General features: G+C 42.9%; 1 protein-coding gene across 6 annotated transcripts in view; it reads right to left on the bottom strand.

The window, feature by feature from the left end:
- The window catches only part of LOC105326793 (mucin-17), a 48,016-nt gene that overhangs the window by 28,767 nt on the left and 843 nt on the right, over positions 1-18,406 (bottom strand). For 4 of the 6 annotated variants that reach the window (XM_066073313.1, XM_066073314.1, XM_066073318.1 and 1 more), the window contains exons 4-25: positions 18,043-18,320; positions 17,787-17,934; positions 17,560-17,664; positions 16,777-17,054; positions 16,518-16,665; positions 16,291-16,395; positions 15,507-15,784; positions 15,248-15,395; positions 15,023-15,127; positions 14,239-14,516; positions 13,980-14,127; positions 13,755-13,859; positions 12,970-13,247; positions 12,711-12,858; positions 12,486-12,590; positions 11,704-11,981; positions 11,445-11,592; positions 11,220-11,324; positions 10,436-10,713; positions 10,181-10,328; positions 6,337-7,944; positions 37-6,222 (exon numbers count right to left, since the gene is read on the bottom strand). In XM_066073313.1, the coding sequence (XP_065929385.1) occupies positions 37-6,222; positions 6,337-7,944; positions 10,181-10,328; positions 10,436-10,713; positions 11,220-11,324; positions 11,445-11,592; positions 11,704-11,981; positions 12,486-12,590; positions 12,711-12,858; positions 12,970-13,247; positions 13,755-13,859; positions 13,980-14,127; positions 14,239-14,516; positions 15,023-15,127; positions 15,248-15,395; positions 15,507-15,784; positions 16,291-16,395; positions 16,518-16,665; positions 16,777-17,054; positions 17,560-17,664; positions 17,787-17,934; positions 18,043-18,320 (11,406 nt within the window). The remainder of the gene's footprint in view (positions 1-36; positions 6,223-6,336; positions 7,945-10,180; positions 10,329-10,435; positions 10,714-11,219; positions 11,325-11,444; positions 11,593-11,703; positions 11,982-12,485; positions 12,591-12,710; positions 12,859-12,969; positions 13,248-13,754; positions 13,860-13,979; positions 14,128-14,238; positions 14,517-15,022; positions 15,128-15,247; positions 15,396-15,506; positions 15,785-16,290; positions 16,396-16,517; positions 16,666-16,776; positions 17,055-17,559; positions 17,665-17,786; positions 17,935-18,042; positions 18,321-18,406) is intronic. The other 2 variants (XM_066073316.1, XM_066073317.1) reach the window with 2 other exon arrangements.

Here is an 18,406-nt window from a genome sequence, read left to right as displayed (position 1 = left end):
ACTCAGTGATATACTCTATGGAAGTAATATGTATACCTGTTGTATATGCTGTTGTAAGACTTGGTGTGATTGAAGGTGTAAATGTTTGGCTTGGTGTTTCAGATGGAACAGTAGATAAAATTGTAGTTTGGGAGGGTGTCGGTGTTGATGTAACTTGTGTAACTGAAGGTGTAGTACCACTTGTTGTGGGTGTCACTGAAGGAGTAGGACCGCTAGGTGTTGGTGTAACAGATGGTGTTGTTCCACTGGGAGTAGGTGTTCCTGAAGGCGTAGGACCACTCGGTGTAGGTGTCACTGATGGAGTTGGTCCACTTGGGGTTGGTGTCACAGATGGTGTAGGGCCGCTAGGGGTTGGTGTAACAGATGGTGTTGTTCCACTGGGAGTAGGTGTTCCTGAAGGAGTAGGACCGCTCGGTGTAGGTGTCACTGATGGAGTTGGTCCACTCGGGGTTGGTGTCACTGACGGTGTTGGTCCACTTGGAGTTGGAACACTTGGTGTAGGTGTCACTGAGGGTGTGGGGCCACTTGGCGTTGGTGTGACTGACGGTGTTGGTCCACTTGGTGTGGGAGTAACAGAAGGTGTAGGACCACTTGGTGTCGTGACTGACGGTGTTGGTCCACCTGGTGTAGACACACTTGGTATTAATGTGACTGATGGTGTTGGTCCACTGGGTGTGGGTGTAACTGAGGGAGTTGGTCCACTTGGGGTTGGTGTCACAGAAGGTGTAGGGCCGCTAGGGGTTGGTGTAACAGACGGTGTTGGTCCACTGGGAGTAGGTGTTCCTGAAGGAGTAGGACCGCTCGGTGTAGGTGTCACTGATGGAGTTGGTCCACTCGGGGTTGGTGTCACTGACGGTGTTGGTCCACTTGGAGTTGGAACACTTGGTGTAGGTGTCACTGAGGGTGTGGGGCCACTTGGCGTTGGTGTGACTGACGGTGTTGGTCCACTTGGTGTGGGAGTAACAGAAGGTGTAGGACCACTTGGTGTCGTGACTGACGGTGTTGGTCCACTTGGTGTAGACACACTTGGTGTTACTGTGACTGATGGTGTTGGTCCACTGGGTGTGGGTGTAACGGAGGGAGTTGGTCCACTTGGGGTTGGTGTCACAGATGGTGTAGGGCCGCTAGGGGTTGTTGTAACAGATGGTGTTGGTCCACTGGGAGTAGGTGTTCCTGAAGGAGTAGGACCGCTCGGTGTAGGTGTCACTGATGGAGTTGGTCCACTCGGGGTTGGTGTCACTGACGGTGTTGGTCCACTTGGAGTTGGAACACTTGGTGTAGGTGTCACTGAGGGTGTGGGGCCACTTGGCGTTGATGTGACTGACGGTGTAGGTCCACTTGGTGTGGGAGTAACAGAAGGTGTAGGACCACTTGGTGTCGTGACTGACGGTGTTGGTCCACCTGGTGTAGACACACTTGGTGTTACTGTGACTGATGGTGTTGGTCCACTGGGTGTGGGTGTAACTGAGGGAGTTGGTCCACTTGGGGTTGGTGTCACAGATGGTGTAGGGCCGCTAGGGGTTGGTGTAACAGATGGTGTTGTTCCACTGGGAGTAGGTGTTCCTGAAGGAGTAGGACCGCTCGGTGTAGGTGTCACTGATGGAGTTGGTCCACTCGGGGTTGGTGTCACTGACGGTGTTGGTCCACTTGGAGTTGGAACACTTGGTGTAGGTGTCACTGAGGGTGTGGGGCCACTTGGCGTTGGTGTGACTGACGGTGTTGGTCCACTTGGTGTGGGAGTAACAGAAGGTGTAGGACCACTTGGTGTCGTGACTGACGGTGTTGGTCCACCTGGTGTAGACACACTTGGTGTTACTGTGACTGATGGTGTTGGTCCACTGGGTGTGGGTGTAACTGAGGGAGTTGGTCCACTTGGGGTTGGTGTCACAGAAGGTGTAGGGCCGCTAGGGGTTGGTGTAACAGACGGTGTTGGTCCACTGGGAGTAGGTGTTCCTGAAGGAGTAGGACCGCTCGGTGTAGGTGTCACTGATGGAGTTGGTCCACTCGGGGTTGGTGTCACTGACGGTGTTGGTCCACTTGGAGTTGGAACACTTGGTGTAGGTGTCACTGAGGGTGTGGGGCCACTTGGCGTTGGTGTGACTGACGGTGTTGGTCCACTTGGTGTGGGAGTAACAGAAGGTGTAGGACCACTTGGTGTCGTGACTGACGGTGTTGGTCCACCTGGTGTAGACACACTTGGTGTTACTGTGACTGATGGTGTTGGTCCACTGGGTGTGGGTGTAACTGAGGGAGTTGGTCCACTTGGGGTTGGTGTCACAGATGGTGTAGGGCCGCTAGGGGTTGGTGTAACAGATGATGTTGGTCCACTGGGAGTAGGTGTTCCTGAAGGAGTAGGACCGCTCGGTGTAGGTGTCACTGATGGAGTTGGTCCACTCGGGGTTGGTGTCACTGACGGTGTTGGTCCACTTGGAGTTGGAACACTTGGTGTAGGTGTCACTGAGGGTGTGGGGCCACTTGGCGTTGGTGTGACTGACGGTGTTGGTCCACTTGGTGTGGGAGTAACAGAAGGTGTAGGACCACTTGGTGTCGTGACTGACGGTGTTGGTCCACCTGGTGTAGACACACTTGGTGTTACTGTGACTGATGGTGTTGGTCCACTGGGTGTGGGTGTAACTGAGGGAGTTGGTCCACTTGGGGTTGGTGTCACAGAAGGTGTAGGGCCGCTAGGGGTTGGTGTAACAGACGGTGTTGGTCCACTGGGAGTAGGTGTTCCTGAAGGAGTAGGACCGCTCGGTGTAGGTGTCACTGATGGAGTTGGTCCACTCGGGGTTGGTGTCACTGACGGTGTTGGTCCACTTGGAGTTGGAACACTTGGTGTAGGTGTCACTGAGGGTGTGGGGCCACTTGGCGTTGGTGTGACTGACGGTGTTGGTCCACTTGGTGTGGGAGTAACAGAAGGTGTAGGACCACTTGGTGTCGTGACTGACGGTGTTGGTCCACCTGGTGTAGACACACTTGGTGTTACTGTGACTGATGGTGTTGGTCCACTGGGTGTGGGTGTAACTGAGGGAGTTGGTCCACTTGGGGTTGGTGTCACAGAAGGTGTAGGGCCGCTAGGGGTTGGTGTAACAGATGGTGTTGGTCCACTGGGAGTAGGTGTTCCTGAAGGAGTAGGACCGCTCGGTGTAGGTGTCACTGATGGAGTTGGTCCACTCGGGGTTGGTGTCACTGACGGTGTTGGTCCACTTGGAGTTGGAACACTTGGTGTAGGTGTCACTGAGGGTGTGGGGCCACTTGGCGTTGGTGTGACTGACGGTGTTGGTCCACTTGGTGTGGGAGTAACAGAAGGTGTAGGACCACTTGGTGTCGTGACTGACGGTGTTGGTCCACCTGGTGTAGACACACTTGGTGTTACTGTGACTGATGGTGTTGGTCCACTGGGTGTGGGTGTAACTGAGGGAGTTGGTCCACTTGGGGTTGGTGTCACAGAAGGTGTAGGGCCGCTAGGGGTTGGTGTAACAGACGGTGTTGGTCCACTGGGAGTAGGTGTTCCTGAAGGAGTAGGACCGCTCGGTGTAGGTGTCACTGATGGAGTTGGTCCACTCGGGGTTGGTGTCACTGACGGTGTTGGTCCACTTGGAGTTGGAACACTTGGTGTAGGTGTCACTGAGGGTGTGGGGCCACTTGGCGTTGGTGTGACTGACGGTGTTGGTCCACTTGGTGTGGGAGTAACAGAAGGTGTAGGACCACTTGGTGTCGTGACTGACGGTGTTGGTCCACCTGGTGTAGACACACTTGGTGTTACTGTGACTGATGGTGTTGGTCCACTGGGTGTGGGTGTAACTGAGGGAGTTGGTCCACTTGGGGTTGGTGTCACAGATGGTGTAGGGCCGCTAGGGGTTGGTGTAATAGATGGTGTTGGTCCACTGGGAGTAGGTGTTCCTGAAGGAGCAGGACCGCTCGGTGTAGGTGTCACTGATGGAGTTGGTCCACTCGGGGTTGGTGTCACTGACGGTGTTGGTCCACTTGGAGTTGGAACACTTGGTGTAGGTGTCACTGAGGGTGTGGGGCCACTTGGCGTTGGTGTGACTGACGGTGTTGGTCCACTTGGTGTGGGAGTAACAGAAGGTGTAGGACCACTTGGTGTCGTGACTGACGGTGTTGGTCCACCTGGTGTAGACACACTTGGTGTTACTGTGACTGATGGTGTTGGTCCACTGGGTGTGGGTGTAACTGAGGGAGTTGGTCCACTTGGGGTTGGTGTCACAGATGGTGTAGGGCCGCTAGGGGTTGGTGTAATAGATGGTGTTGGTCCACTGGGAGTAGGTGTTCCTGAAGGAGTAGGACCGCTCGGTGTAGGTGTCACTGATGGAGTTGGTCCACTCGGGGTTGGTGTCACTGACGGTGTTGGTCCACTTGGAGTTGGAACACTTGGTGTAGGTGTCACTGAGGGTGTGGGGCCACTTGGCGTTGGTGTGACTGACGGTGTTGGTCCACTTGGTGTGGGAGTAACAGAAGGTGTAGGACCACTTGGTGTCGTGACTGACGGTGTTGGTCCACCTGGTGTAGACACACTTGGTGTTACTGTGACTGATGGTGTTGGTCCACTGGGTGTGGGTGTAACTGAGGGAGTTGGTCCACTTGGGGTTGGTGTCACAGATGGTGTAGGGCCGCTAGGGGTTGGTGTAATAGATGGTGTTGGTCCACTGGGAGTAGGTGTTCCTGAAGGAGCAGGACCGCTCGGTGTAGGTGTCACTGATGGAGTTGGTCCACTCGGGGTTGGTGTCACTGACGGTGTTGGTCCACTTGGAGTTGGAACACTTGGTGTAGGTGTCACTGAGGGTGTGGGGCCACTTGGCGTTGGTGTGACTGGCGGTGTTGGTCCACTTGGTGTGGGAGTAACAGAAGGTGTAGGACCACTTGGTGTCGTGACTGACGGTGTTGGTCCACCTGGTGTAGACACACTTGGTGTTACTGTGACTGATGGTGTTGGTCCACTGGGTGTGGGTGTAACTGAGGGAGTTGGTCCACTTGGAGTTGGTGTCACAGAAGGTGTAGGGCCGCTAGGGGTTGGTGTAACAGATGGTGTTGGTCCACTGGGAGTAGGTGTTCCTGAAGGAGTAGGACCGCTCGGTGTAGGTGTCACCGATGGAGTTGGTCCACTAGGGGTTGGTGTCACTGACGGTGTTGGTCCACTTGGAGTTGGAACACTTGGTGTAGGTGTCACTGAGGGTGTGGGGCCACTTGGCGTTGGTGTGACTGACGGTGTTGGTCCACTTGGTGTGGAAGTAACAGAAGGTGTAGGACCACTTGGTGTCGTGACTGACGGTGTTGGTCCACCTGGTGTAGACACACTTGGTGTTACTGTGACTGATGGTGTTGGTCCACTGGGTGTGGGTGTAACTGAGGGAGTTGGTCCACTTGGAGTTGGTGTCACAGAAGGTGTAGGGCCGCTAGGGGTTGGTGTAACAGATGGTGTTGGTCCACTGGGAGTAGGTGTTCCTGAAGGAGTAGGACCGCTCGGTGTAGGTGTCACCGATGGAGTTGGTCCACTAGGGGTTGGTGTCACTGACGGTGTTGGTCCACTTGGAGTTGGAACACTTGGTGTAGGTGTCACTGAGGGTGTGGGGCCACTTGGCGTTGGTGTGACTGACGGTGTTGGTCCACTTGGTGTGGGAGTAACAGAAGGTGTAGGACCACTTGGTGTCGTGACTGACGGTGTTGGTCCACCTGGTGTAGACACACTTGGTGTTACTGTGACTGATGGTGTTGGTCCACTGGGTGTGGGTGTAACTGAGGGAGTTGGTCCACTTGGGGTTGGTGTCACAGAAGGTGTAGGGCCGCTAGGGGTTGGTGTTACAGATGGTGTTGGTCCACTGGGAGTAGGTGTTCCTGAAGGAGTAGGACCGCTCGGTGTAGGTGTCACTGATGGAGTTGGTCCACTCGGGGTTGGTGTCACTGACGGTGTTGGTCCACTTGGAGTAGGAACACTTGGTGTAGGTGTCACTGAGGGTGTGGGGCCACTTGGCGTTGGTGTCACTGACGGTGTTGGTCCACCTGGTGTAGACACACTTGGTGTGACTGTGACCGATGGTGTTGGTCCACTGGGTGTAGGTGTTCCTGACGGAGTAGGACTGCTTGGTGTTGATGATACTGACGGTGTTGGTACACTTGATGTAGTTGTGACAGATGTTGATGGAGTGGATCCAATAGTAGTTGTAGTAATTATTTTAGGTGTAGTTATTCTCGAGGATGGAGTGGCTAGTTCAATGTAGTTTAATTGAAATTTATGATGCAATATTTCATTTATGCTATAAATGAAAATATCAGTGTTCAAAAAGTAAAAAATTTATCTTGGCTACCATGCAAACTTACCTATTGATGGCGTTGTTATACGGGGAGTTGATACAGCTGTTGCAGGGGTTGATGGAGGCAAAGAAGGTGTAGATCCACTTGGTGTGACACTTGGCGTCAGTCCACTAGGTGTTGGTGTTACCGAAGGTGTTGGTCCACTTGGTGTTGGTACGCTAGGTGTTGGTGTGACTGACGGTGTTGTGCCACTGGGTGTTGGGCCACTTGGTGTTGGTGTAAGCGATGGAGTTGGTGTCACTGATGGTGTTGGTGTCACTGATGGTGTTGGTCCACTAGGTGTTGGTCCACTGGGCGTCGGTCCACTAGGTGTTGGTGTAATTGATGGCGTTGGGCCACTTGGGGATGGGGTAACTGATGGTGTTGGGCCGGTAGGAGTTGGTGTTGCTAATGTTGTTGGGCCACTGGGTGTTGATCCGCTGGGTGTTGGGGTCACTGATGGTGTTGGTCCACTAGGTGTAGGGCCACTAGGTGTTGTGGCACTAGGTGTTGGTGTCACTGTTGGCGTTGGTCCACTAGGTGTTGGTCCACTGGGGGTCGGGGCACTTGGTGTTGGTGTAATTGATGGTGTTGGTCCACTAGGTGTTGGTGTTACAGATGGTGTTGGTCCACTGGGAGTAGGTGTTCCTGAAGGAGTAGGACCGCTCGGTGTTGGTGTGACTGACGGTGTTGGTCCACTTGGTGTAGGAGTAACAGATGGTGTAGGACCACTTGGTGTGGGTGTGACTGACGGTGTTGGGCCACCTGGTGTAGACACACTTGGTGTTACTGTGACTGATGGTGTTGGTCCACTGGGTGTGGGTGTAACGGAGGGAGTTGGTCCACTTGGGGTTGGTGTCACAGAAGGTGTAGGGCCGCTAGGGGTTGGTGTAACAGATGGTGTTTGTCCACTGGGAGTAGGTGTTCCTGAAGGGGTAGGACCGCTCGGTGTAGGTGTCACTGATGGAGTTGGTCCACTCGGGGTTGGTGTCACTGACGGTGTTGGTCCACTTGGAGTAGGAACACTTGGTGTAGGTGTCACTGAGGGTGTGGGGCCACTTGGCGTTGGTGTGACTGACGGTGTTGGTCCACTTGGTGTGGGAGTAACAGATGGTGTAGGACCGCTTGGTGTCGGTGTGACTGACGGTGTTGGTCCACCTGGTGTAGACACACTTGGTGTTACTGTGACCGATGGTGTTGGTCCACTAGGTGTGGGTGTAACTGAGGGAGTTGGTCCACTTGGGGTTGGTGTCACAGAAGGCGCAGGGCCGCTAGGGGTTGGTGTAACAGATGGTGTTGGTCCACTGGGAGTAGGTGTTCCTGAAGGAGTAGGACCGCTTGGTGTAGGTGTCACTGATGGAGTTGGTCCACTCGGGGTTGGTGTCACTGATGGAGTTGGTTCACTTGGAGTTGGTGTGACAGAAGGTGTAGGACCGCTTGGTGTTGGTGTAACAGTTGATGTCACTGTAGGTGTTGTTGCACTTGCTGTAAGTGATGGTGTAGGTGTTATGGTTGGTGTTTCTGATGGTATATAAGGAGTGCTTGATGTAACTGACGGTGTTGGTGTGACGGTACCTGATGGTGTCGATATTGGTACACTGGGAGTTGATGACGGCGTGGTTACACTTGGAACACCTGATTGCATAAAAGAAATTGATAGAAAAACTACAATGAAGAAGTGATATGTTTTAAGTTTGAAATATGAATATAAGCAAAACATTTATCATGAAACAATCCAAACAGTGTTACGTGAGAGGCACAAACACGCACTGTGTGAAATGTTAAGACAAAATATAATTAAAAAATATCTTTTTGAATGAAAGAAATATTCCGGTAGCTGAAAAAGTTCAAGTGAATTGATGTATAACATTAGAAAAAGACAACAAAACTTAAAATATAAAACTTATCAAAAATGAAAAATTATAAAATGGTTAAAACTGGTAGCAAGGGAGATGTCAAACAAACACAGGATAAGTGGAAGGATGCTGATTGGGCACGTCTTCTACAACGAAATGAAATACAATTAGAAATAATATGTTACACGCAATTAATATTATGTTTTTCAAAAATAATTATTAGGATATATAGACAGAAACCATTTATGTATTTTTAAGACATTAAAACAGGATAGATAACAAAAACAAATTATCTGCTTATTAAGCAAAAAAATAAAGAAATCTATGTATAAAAAAACTATCAAAATTATTTTAAAAAATAATATTTTCCATGTTTTATGATCCATTTGTTTTAAGGACGACGGACCAAATTCATTTCTACATTACAAATTTTTGTGAAAATTTTACATGTGTAAAAGTGTCAGTAATATTTTTATTTTTCAATAAAAGATGAAAATATAGAAGCGTTTTCTGAGAGAAAAATAATTTTAAAAAAAAACCTGCAACAGATTTTCTATCCAAATTAAAATTTTATACTTATATAATGATTTTAAATAAATAAAATGTAAAAAAAAAAAAAAAGACTGGTAGTCAACTCATTTTCTCGACATCATATGAGAAGGTTTAGTGTATCATTATTTTCCTTCAATTTTTCCTTAAAAGTACCAGGCAACTATTTTTAAACAAGGTTATGTAAGTAGTTTCAAGGTTGATTTATTAAACAATTAAACCAACTAACAGAGTGTGATAAGAAACATTAATGATAAACATTCTAAAAGGATTAAGCACATGAACGGTTTTAATATGCTTTTTGGTATTGAAACTGATCGCAATATAAATTAAACTCTGTTAACTTATCTTTGTACATGGTTATAGATAATTTAAACTAATGAAAAATAATTCAGTATAATACTGTGACTTCCTTAAAAGAAATATGTGCATGTTAAATAATGTTGGATATTGCATTTATAATGTTTAACTGATTAATTTCCGCCACCACTTGTACTATATAAGATGTGTATTTATGACGTAGATTAGCAATACATTGCATCATAAGTGATTTTTCTCTAGGTTTTAGAGATCGTGATGTATTATTAAAAATTAAATGTTCGTAACGATTACTCCTTATAGGTGCACTCTATCTCTTCGCAAGGCGAATGAGATCCGTCGTCTTTAAATAAAAGAAGGCCAGGCGCCAGATCGCTCACCAAAGTAACACAAACTATAACTGATTTATCCTTTTTGCACAATTAAATGCAAAACACGAATAAATAAGATGAATAAGTTTAGTGAAGTTAGGACAAGTAAAAATAAAGATATATTCATCAGAGGCACCTATTTCAAAAACTTTAACCAGCTCTTAAAACCTTAACCTACTCCAGCATCGGAAACCTATAGCTCAGATTCAGTATTCAAACCTGTCAGGTGCATCAGTATCATAAGACGCTCCATCCTTGCAAGTTTGATGAAGTTAGTACCAGTAGTAACTAAAATATAATCATCAGAGGGCACCTGCAACAAAAACTTTAACCAGCTTTAAAAATCTTAACCTCCTCCAGCATCCTACAGCATCCGAATCCTATAGCCCAGATTAGGCATTTAAACTTCTTTGATTCGTCAGTATTAGAAGACACACCATCTATGCAAGTTTGGTGAAGTAGGGACCAGTAGTAACATAGATATTGCTATCAAAGGGCACCTGCAACAAAAATTTTAACCTGCTCCAAAAACCTTAACCTCCTCAAGCATCTGAAATGTAGGACCCAGATTTAGCATCCAAGCCTTTCAAGTCCATAATTAGGTCCAGATGCATCATCCATACAAGTTTGGTGAAGATACAACAAGTAATAGTATAGATACAGGACCTGCAACAAAAACTTTTACCAGGTCTGAACACCGACGCCGACGCCGGAGGTATAGCAAAACCTCCCCCTGACTTTGTCTCGGGGAGCTGAAAATTATTATAAGGGACGTACCCTTATCGATGCATGCTTTAATTCCCAAATCTTTCATGGAAACAGTCGAAGTTTCGTCCACGGGAACCAACTGTATTTCAACTGTGGAAGCAGGTTCACCCAAGAAGTCTTCATCCACAGTACTTTCTTCAGAGGGATTCTTCACCGTCTATCAACAGGAATAAGAACTGTGTCCAGTATAAGTAGCTCATATCTCTGTTATTTTTTCCATTCATTCTATCTAAAAGTATTTACACATATAAAACATATTCGTACCTTTTCCTTTGTCACTGATGTACCATTTGGTTGTGTCAGGATAAAAATGACCTTTTCTGCATTTTGGGTTGTGACACTGATCTTTCCCACTGGAGATTCGTCATCTTTGTCTTTGAAAACAACTTTCACTTTCACTTCCTGACCCGGATTCCCGTTAGTCGGTTCAGATGTGCCAGATAATGGGGATGAAGTGGAAGATATTACTTGGTTCACAAACACATCAACAAGATCAGCCAGGTCATTTGGATTCGTATCATCAAGCATTGGAACCGGACAACCTATCAATCATAAAATATCATCGTCACATCTCTACCACAAAACTCAACTATTTGTAACTACTTTAACAGTTCAGAAACAGAAATCATCATATTTATCGAATTGTGAAAAAAGCAGTTGTGTCATTTGTAGAAAAAAGAGAAATAATAGGGAATAAAGTTCTCTTAATAGAGTGTAAAGTAATTCTTAATGAAACAATGTAAATAGTCCAAACAAGCAACAGATACACATATACAATTCTTTCAGTTGACCATTAAGTCAACAATATGAAGGGTTTCTTTTTAATTTGCATTGGTTATGAATTTTTGATTCAATACCAAACAATGCACAAATAATAAAAAATGGTTTTTTTCTAATCTTAGATCAACAACTTTTGAACTGTATCTGCGGACCAATTTTATACGTAGGTAAATATTTTTGATAATATTATACTGTATAGCAAATATTGCCATTGCACACAAATATATCAAATACTGGACATGAAAACTCCAAAATACTGTCAACATACTTATCGGCGTTGTCGTTCCTTGTGGTGTGGATGTTAAACCCGATGGAGGACCTGATAAGGGTGTTGTAGATGGTGTTTGAACTGAAGGAAGTGTCGTTGTTCCTACTGCAAAAGTATATTTCAAACATATCATTTAGGCTTGGCAGTTTCATATAGCTATTATTTTCTAAAGGTAATTCGTATTGTTGTGTATTTTCAAACACAAAATATTTAGATGGGACGTACCTCTCTCGATGCATGCTTTAATTCCCAAATCTTTCACGGAAACAGTCGAAGTTTCGTCCACGGGAACCAATTGTATTTCAACTGTGGAGGCAGGTTCACCCACGAAGTCTTCATCCACAGTACTTTCTTCCGAGGGATTCTGCACCGTCTATCAACAAGAATAAGAACAGCGTCCAGTATAAGTAGCTTATATCTCTGTTACTTTTTCCAACCATTCCATCTTATATCAAAACTATTTATATATAAAACATATTCGTACCTTTTCCTTTGTCACTGTGGTACCATTTGGTTGTGTCAGGATAAAAATGACCTTTTCTGCATTTTGGGTTGTGACACTGATCTTTCCCACTGGAGATTCGTCATCTTTGTCTTTGAAAACAACTTTCACTTTCACTTCCTGACCCGGATTCCCGTTAGTCGGTTCAGATGTGCCAGATAATGGGGATGAAGTGGAAGATATTACTTGGTTCACAAACACATCAACAAGATCAGCCAGGTCATTTGGATTCGTATCATCAAGCATTGGAACCGGACAACCTATCAATCATAAAATATCATCGTCACATCTCTACCACAAAACTCAACTATTCGTTACTAATTTAACAGTTCAGAAACAGAAATCATCATATTTATCGAATTGTGAAAAAGCAGTTGTGTCATTTGTAGAAAAAAGAGAAATAATAGGGAATAAAATCCTCTAATAGAGTGTAAAGTAATTCTTAATGAAACAATGTAAATAGTCCAAACAAGCAACAGATACACTTATACAATTCTTTCAGTTGACCATTAAGTCAACAATATGAAGGGTTTCTTTTTAATTTGCATTGGTTATGAATTTTTGATTCAATACCAAACAATGCACAAATAATAAAAAATGGTTTTTTTCTAATCTTAGATCAACAACTTTTGAACTGTATCTGCGGACCAATTTTATACGTAGGTAAATATTTTTGATAATATTATACTGTATAGCAAATATTGCCATTGCACACAAATATATCAAATACTGGACATGAAAACTCCAAAATACTGTCAACATACTTATCGGCGTTGTCGTTCCTTGTGGTGTGGATGTTGAACCCGATGGAGGACCTGATAAGGGTGTTGTAGATGGTGTTTGAACTGAAGGAAGTGTCGTTGTTCCTACTGCAAAAGTATATTTCAAACATATCATTTAGGCTTGGCAGTTTCATATAGCTATTATTTTCTAAAGGTAATTCGTATTGTTGTGTATTTTCAAACACAAAATATTTAGATGGGACGTACCTCTCTCGATGCATGCTTTAATTCCTAAATCTTTCACGGAAACAGTCGAAGTTTCGTCCACGGGAACCAATTGTATTTCAACTGTGGAGGCAGGTTCACCCACGAAGTCTTCATCCACAGTACTTTCTTCCGAGGGATTCTGCACCGTCTATCAACAGGAATAAGATCAGCGTCCAGTATAAGTAGCTTATATCTCTGTTACTTTTTCCAATCATTCCATCTTATGTCAAAACTATTTATATATAAAACATATTCGTACCTTTTCCTTTGTCACTGTGGTACCATTTGGTTGTGTCAGGATAAAAATGACCTTTTCTGCATTTTGGGTTGTGACACTGATCTTTCCAACTGGAGATTCGTCATCTTTGTCTTTGAAAACAACTTTCACTTTCACTTCCTGACCCGGATTCCCGTTAGTCGGTTCAGATGTGCCAGATAATGGGGATGAAGTGGAAGATATTACTTGGTTCACAAACACATCAACAAGATCAGCCAGGTCATTTGGATTCGTATCATCAAGCATTGGAACCGGACAACCTATCAATCATAAAATATCATCGTCACATCTCTACCACAAAACTCAACTATTTGTTACTAATTTAACAGTTCAGAAACAGAAATCATCATATTTATCGAATTGTGAAAAAGCAGTTGTGTCATTTGTAGAAAAAAGAGAAATAATAGGGAATAAAGTTCTGTTAATAGAGTGTAAAGTAATTCTTAATGAAACAATGTAAATAGTCCAAACAATCAACAGATACACTTATACAATTCTTTCAGTTGACCATTAAGTCAACAATATGAAGGGTTTCTTTTTAATTTGCATTGGTTATGAATTTTTGATTCAATACCAAACAATGCACAAATAATAAAAAAATGGGTTTTTTTCTAATCTTAGATCAACAACTTTTGAACTGTATCTGCGGACCAATTTTATACGTAGGTAAATATTTTTGATAATATTATACTGTATAGCAAATATTGCCATTGCACACAAATATATCAAATACTGGACATGAAAACTCCAAAATACTGTCAACATACTTATCGGCGTTGTCGTTCCTTGTGGTGTGGATGTTGAACCCGATGGAGGACCTGATAAGGGTGTTGTAGATGGTGTTTGAACTGAAGGAAGTGTCGTTGTTCCTACTGCAAAAGTATATTTCAAACATATCATTTAGGCTTGGCAGTTTCATATAGCTATTATTTTCTAAAGGTAATTCGTATTGTTGTGTATTTTCAAACACAAAATATTTAGATGGGACGTACCTCTCTCGATGCATGCTTTAATTCCCAAATCTTTCACGGAAACAGTCGAAGTTTCGTCCACGGGAACCAATTGTATTTCAACTGTGGAGGCAGGTTCACCCACGAAGTCTTCATCCACAGTACTTTCTTCCGAGGGATTCTGCACCGTCTATCAACAGGAATAAGATCAGCGTCCAGTATAAGTAGCTTATATCTCTGTTACTTTTTCCAATCATTCCATCTTATGTCAAAACTATTTATATATAAAACATATTCGTACCTTTTCCTTTGTCACTGTGGTACCATTTGGTTGTGTCAGGATAAAAATGACCTTTTCTGCATTTTGGGTTGTGACACTGATCTTTCCCACTGGAGATTCGTCATCTTTGTCTTTGAAAACAACTTTCACTTTCACTTCCTGACCCGGATTCCCGTTAGTCGGTTCAGATGTGCCAGATAATGGGGATGAAGTGGAAGATATTACTTGGTTCACAAACACATCAACAAGATCAGCCAGGTCATTTGGATTCGTATCATCAAGCATTGGAACCGGACAACCTATCAATCATAAAATATCATCGTCACATCTCTACCACAAAACTCAACTATTTGTAACTACTTTAACAGTTCAGAAACAGAAATCATCATATTTATCGAATTGTGAAAAAAGCAGTTGTGTCATTTGTAGAAAAAAGAGAAATAATAGGGAATATAGTTCTGTTAATAGAGTATAAAGTAATTCTTAATGAAACAATGTAAATAGTCCAAACAAGCAACAGATACACTCAAAAAAGTCTTTCAGTTCACCATTAAGTCAACAATATGAAGGGTTTCTTTTTAATTTGCATTGGTTATGAATTTTTGATTCAATACCAAACAATGCACAAATAATAAAAAATGGTTTTTTTCTAATCTTAGATCAACAACTTTTGAACTGTATCTGCGGACCAATTTTATACGTAGGTAAATATTTTTGATAATATTATACTGTATAGCAAATATTGCCATTGCACACAAATATATCAAATACTGGACATGAAAACTCCAAAATACTGTCAACATACTTATCGGCGTTGTCGTTCCTTGTGGTGTGGATGTTGAACCCGATGGAGGACCTGATAAGGGTGTTGTAGATGGTGTTTGAACTGAAGGAAGTGTCGTTGTTCCTACTGCAAAAGTATATTTCAAACATATCATTTAGGCTTGGCAGTTTCATATAGCTATTATTTTCTAAAGGTAATTCGTATTGTTGTGTATTTTCAAACACAAAATATTTAGATGGGACGTACCTCTCTCGATGCATGCTTTAATTCCCAAATCTTTCACGGAAACAGTCGAAGTTTCGTCCACGGGAACCAATTGTATTTCAACTGTGGAGGCAGGTTCACCCACGAAGTCTTCATCCACAGTACTTTCTTCCGAGGGATTCTGCACCGTCTATCAACAAGAATAAGAACAGCGTCCAGTATAAGTAGCTTATATCTCTGTTACTTTTTCCAACCATTCCATCTTATATCAAAACTATTTATATATAAAACATATTCGTACCTTTTCCTTTGTCACTGTGGTACCATTTGGTTGTGTCAGGATAAAAATGACCTTTTCTGCATTTTGGGTTGTGACACTGATCTTTCCCACTGGAGATTCGTCATCTTTGTCTTTGAAAACAACTTTCACTTTCACTTCCTGACCCGGATTCCCGTTAGTCGGTTCAGATGTGCCAGATAATGGGGATGAAGTGGAAGATATTACTTGGTTCACAAACACATCAACAAGATCAGCCAGGTCATTTGGATTCGTATCATCAAGCATTGGAACCGGACAACCTATCAATCATAAAATATCATCGTCACATCTCTACCACAAAACTCAACTATTTGTTACTAATTTAACAGTTCAGAAACAGAAATCATCATATTTATCGAATTGTGAAAAAGCAGTTGTGTCATTTGTAGAAAAAAGAGAAATAATAGGGAATAAAATCCTCTAATAGAGTGTAAAGTAATTCTTAATGAAACAATGTAAATAGTCCAAACAAGCAACAGATACACTTATACAATTCTTTCAGTTGACCATTAAGTCAACAATATGAAGGGTTTCTTTTTAATTTGCATTGGTTATGAATTTTTGATTCAATACCAAACAATGCACAAATAATAAAAAAATGGCTTTTTTTCTAATCTTAGATCAACAACTTTTGAACTGTATCTGCGGACCAATTTTATACGTAGGTAAATATTTTTGATAATATTATACTGTATAGCAAATATTGCCATTGCACACAAATATATCAAATACTGGACATGAAAACTCCAAAATACTGTCAACATACTTATCGGCGTTGTCGTTCCTTGTGGTGTGGATGTTGAACCCGATGGAGGACCTGATAAGGGTGTTGTAGATGGTGTTTGAACTGAAGGAAGTGTCGTTGTTCCTACTGCAAAAGTATATTTCAAACATATCATTTAGGCTTGGCAGTTTCATATAGCTATTATTTTCTAAAGGTAATTCGTATTGTTGTGTATTTTCAAACACAAAAAATATTTAGATGGGACGTACCTCTCTCGATGCATGCTTTAATTCCTAAATCTTTCACGGAAACAGTCGAAGTTTCGTCCACGGGAACCAATTGTATTTCAACTGTGGAGGCAGGTTCACCCACGAAGTCTTCATCCACAGTACTTTCTTCCGAGGGATTCTGCACCGTCTATCAACAGGAATAAGATCAGCGTCCAGTATAAGTAGCTTATATCTCTGTTACTTTTTCCAATCATTCCATCTTATGTCAAAACTATTTATATATAAAACATATTCGTACCTTTTCCTTTGTCACTGTGGTACCATTTGGTTGTGTCAGGATAAAAATGACCTTTTCTGCATTTTGGGTTGTGACACTGATCTTTCCAACTGGAGATTCGTCATCTTTGTCTTTGAAAACAACTTTCACTTTCACTTCCTGACCCGGATTCCCGTTAGTCGGTTCAGATGTGCCAGATAATGGGGATGAAGTGGAAGATATTACTTGGTTCACAAACACATCAACAAGATCAGCCAGGTCATTTGGATTCGTATCATCAAGCATTGGAACCGGACAACCTATCAATCATAAAATATCATCGTCACATCTCTACCACAAAACACAACTATTCGTAACTACTTTAACAGTTCAGAAACAGAAATCATCATATTTATCGAATTGTGAAAAAGCAGTTGTGTCATTTGTAGAAAAAAGAGAAATAATAGGGAATAAAGTTTTCTTAATAGAGTGTAAAGTAATTCTTAATGAAACAATGTAAATAGTCCAAACAAGCAACAGATACACTTATACAATTCTTTCAGTTGACCATTAAGTCAACAATATGGAGGGTTTCTTTTTAATTTGCATTGGTTATGAATTTTTGATTCAATACCAAACAATGCACAAATAATAAAAAATGGGTTTTTTCTAATCTTAGATCAACAGCTTTTGAACTGTATCTGCGGACCAATTTTATACGTAGGTAAATATTTTTGATAATATTATACTGTATAGCAAATATTGCCATTGCACACAAATATATCAAATACTGGACATGAAAACTCTAAAATACTGTCAACATACTTATCGGCGTTGTCGTTCCTTGTGGTGTGGATGTTGAACCCGATGGAGGACCTGATAAGGGTGTTGTAGATGGTGTTTGAACTGAAGGAAGTGTCGTTGTTCCTACTACAAAAGTATATTTCAAACATATCATTTAGGCTTGGCAGTTTCATATAGCTATTTTTTTCTAAAGGTAATTCGTATTGTTGTGTATTTTCAAACACAAAAAATATTTAGATGGGACGTACCTCTCTCGATGCATGCTTTAATTCCCAAATCTTTCACGGAAACAGTCGAAGTTTCGTCCACGGGAACCAATTGTATTTCAACTGTGGAGGCAGGTTCACCCACGAAGTCTTCATCCACAGTACTTTCTTCCGAGGGATTCTGCACCGTCTAACAGGAATAAGATCAGCGTCCAGTATAAGTAGCTTATATCTCTGTTACTTTTTCCAATCATTCCATCTTATGTCAAAACTATTTATATATAAAACATATTCGTACCTTTTCCTTTGTCACTGTGGTACCATTTGGTTGTGTCAGGATAAAAATGACCTTTTCTGCATTTTGGGTTGTGACACTGATCTTTCCCACTGGAGATTCGTCATCTTTGTCTTTGAAAACAACTTTCACTTTCACTTCCTGACCCGGATTCCCGTTAGTCGGTTCAGATGTGCCAGATAATGGGGATGAAGTGGAAGATATTACTTGGTTCACAAACACATCAACAAGATCAGCCAGGTCATTTGGATTCGTATCATCAAGCATTGGAACCGGACAACCTATCAATCATATATCATATTATAAACAAACTTGAAATATTTAAAGTACATTTAAGAGCTGATAATACAATGAAAAAAATTGCATA

The sequence above is a fragment of the Magallana gigas genome, chromosome 10, assembly GCF_963853765.1.
Source record: "Magallana gigas chromosome 10, xbMagGiga1.1, whole genome shotgun sequence".
Classification (NCBI taxonomy): Eukaryota; Metazoa; Mollusca; class Bivalvia; order Ostreida; family Ostreidae; genus Magallana; species Magallana gigas.
The sequence above is the reverse complement of the archived record's forward strand: the minus strand, read 5'-3'. Positions and strand labels throughout refer to the sequence as shown.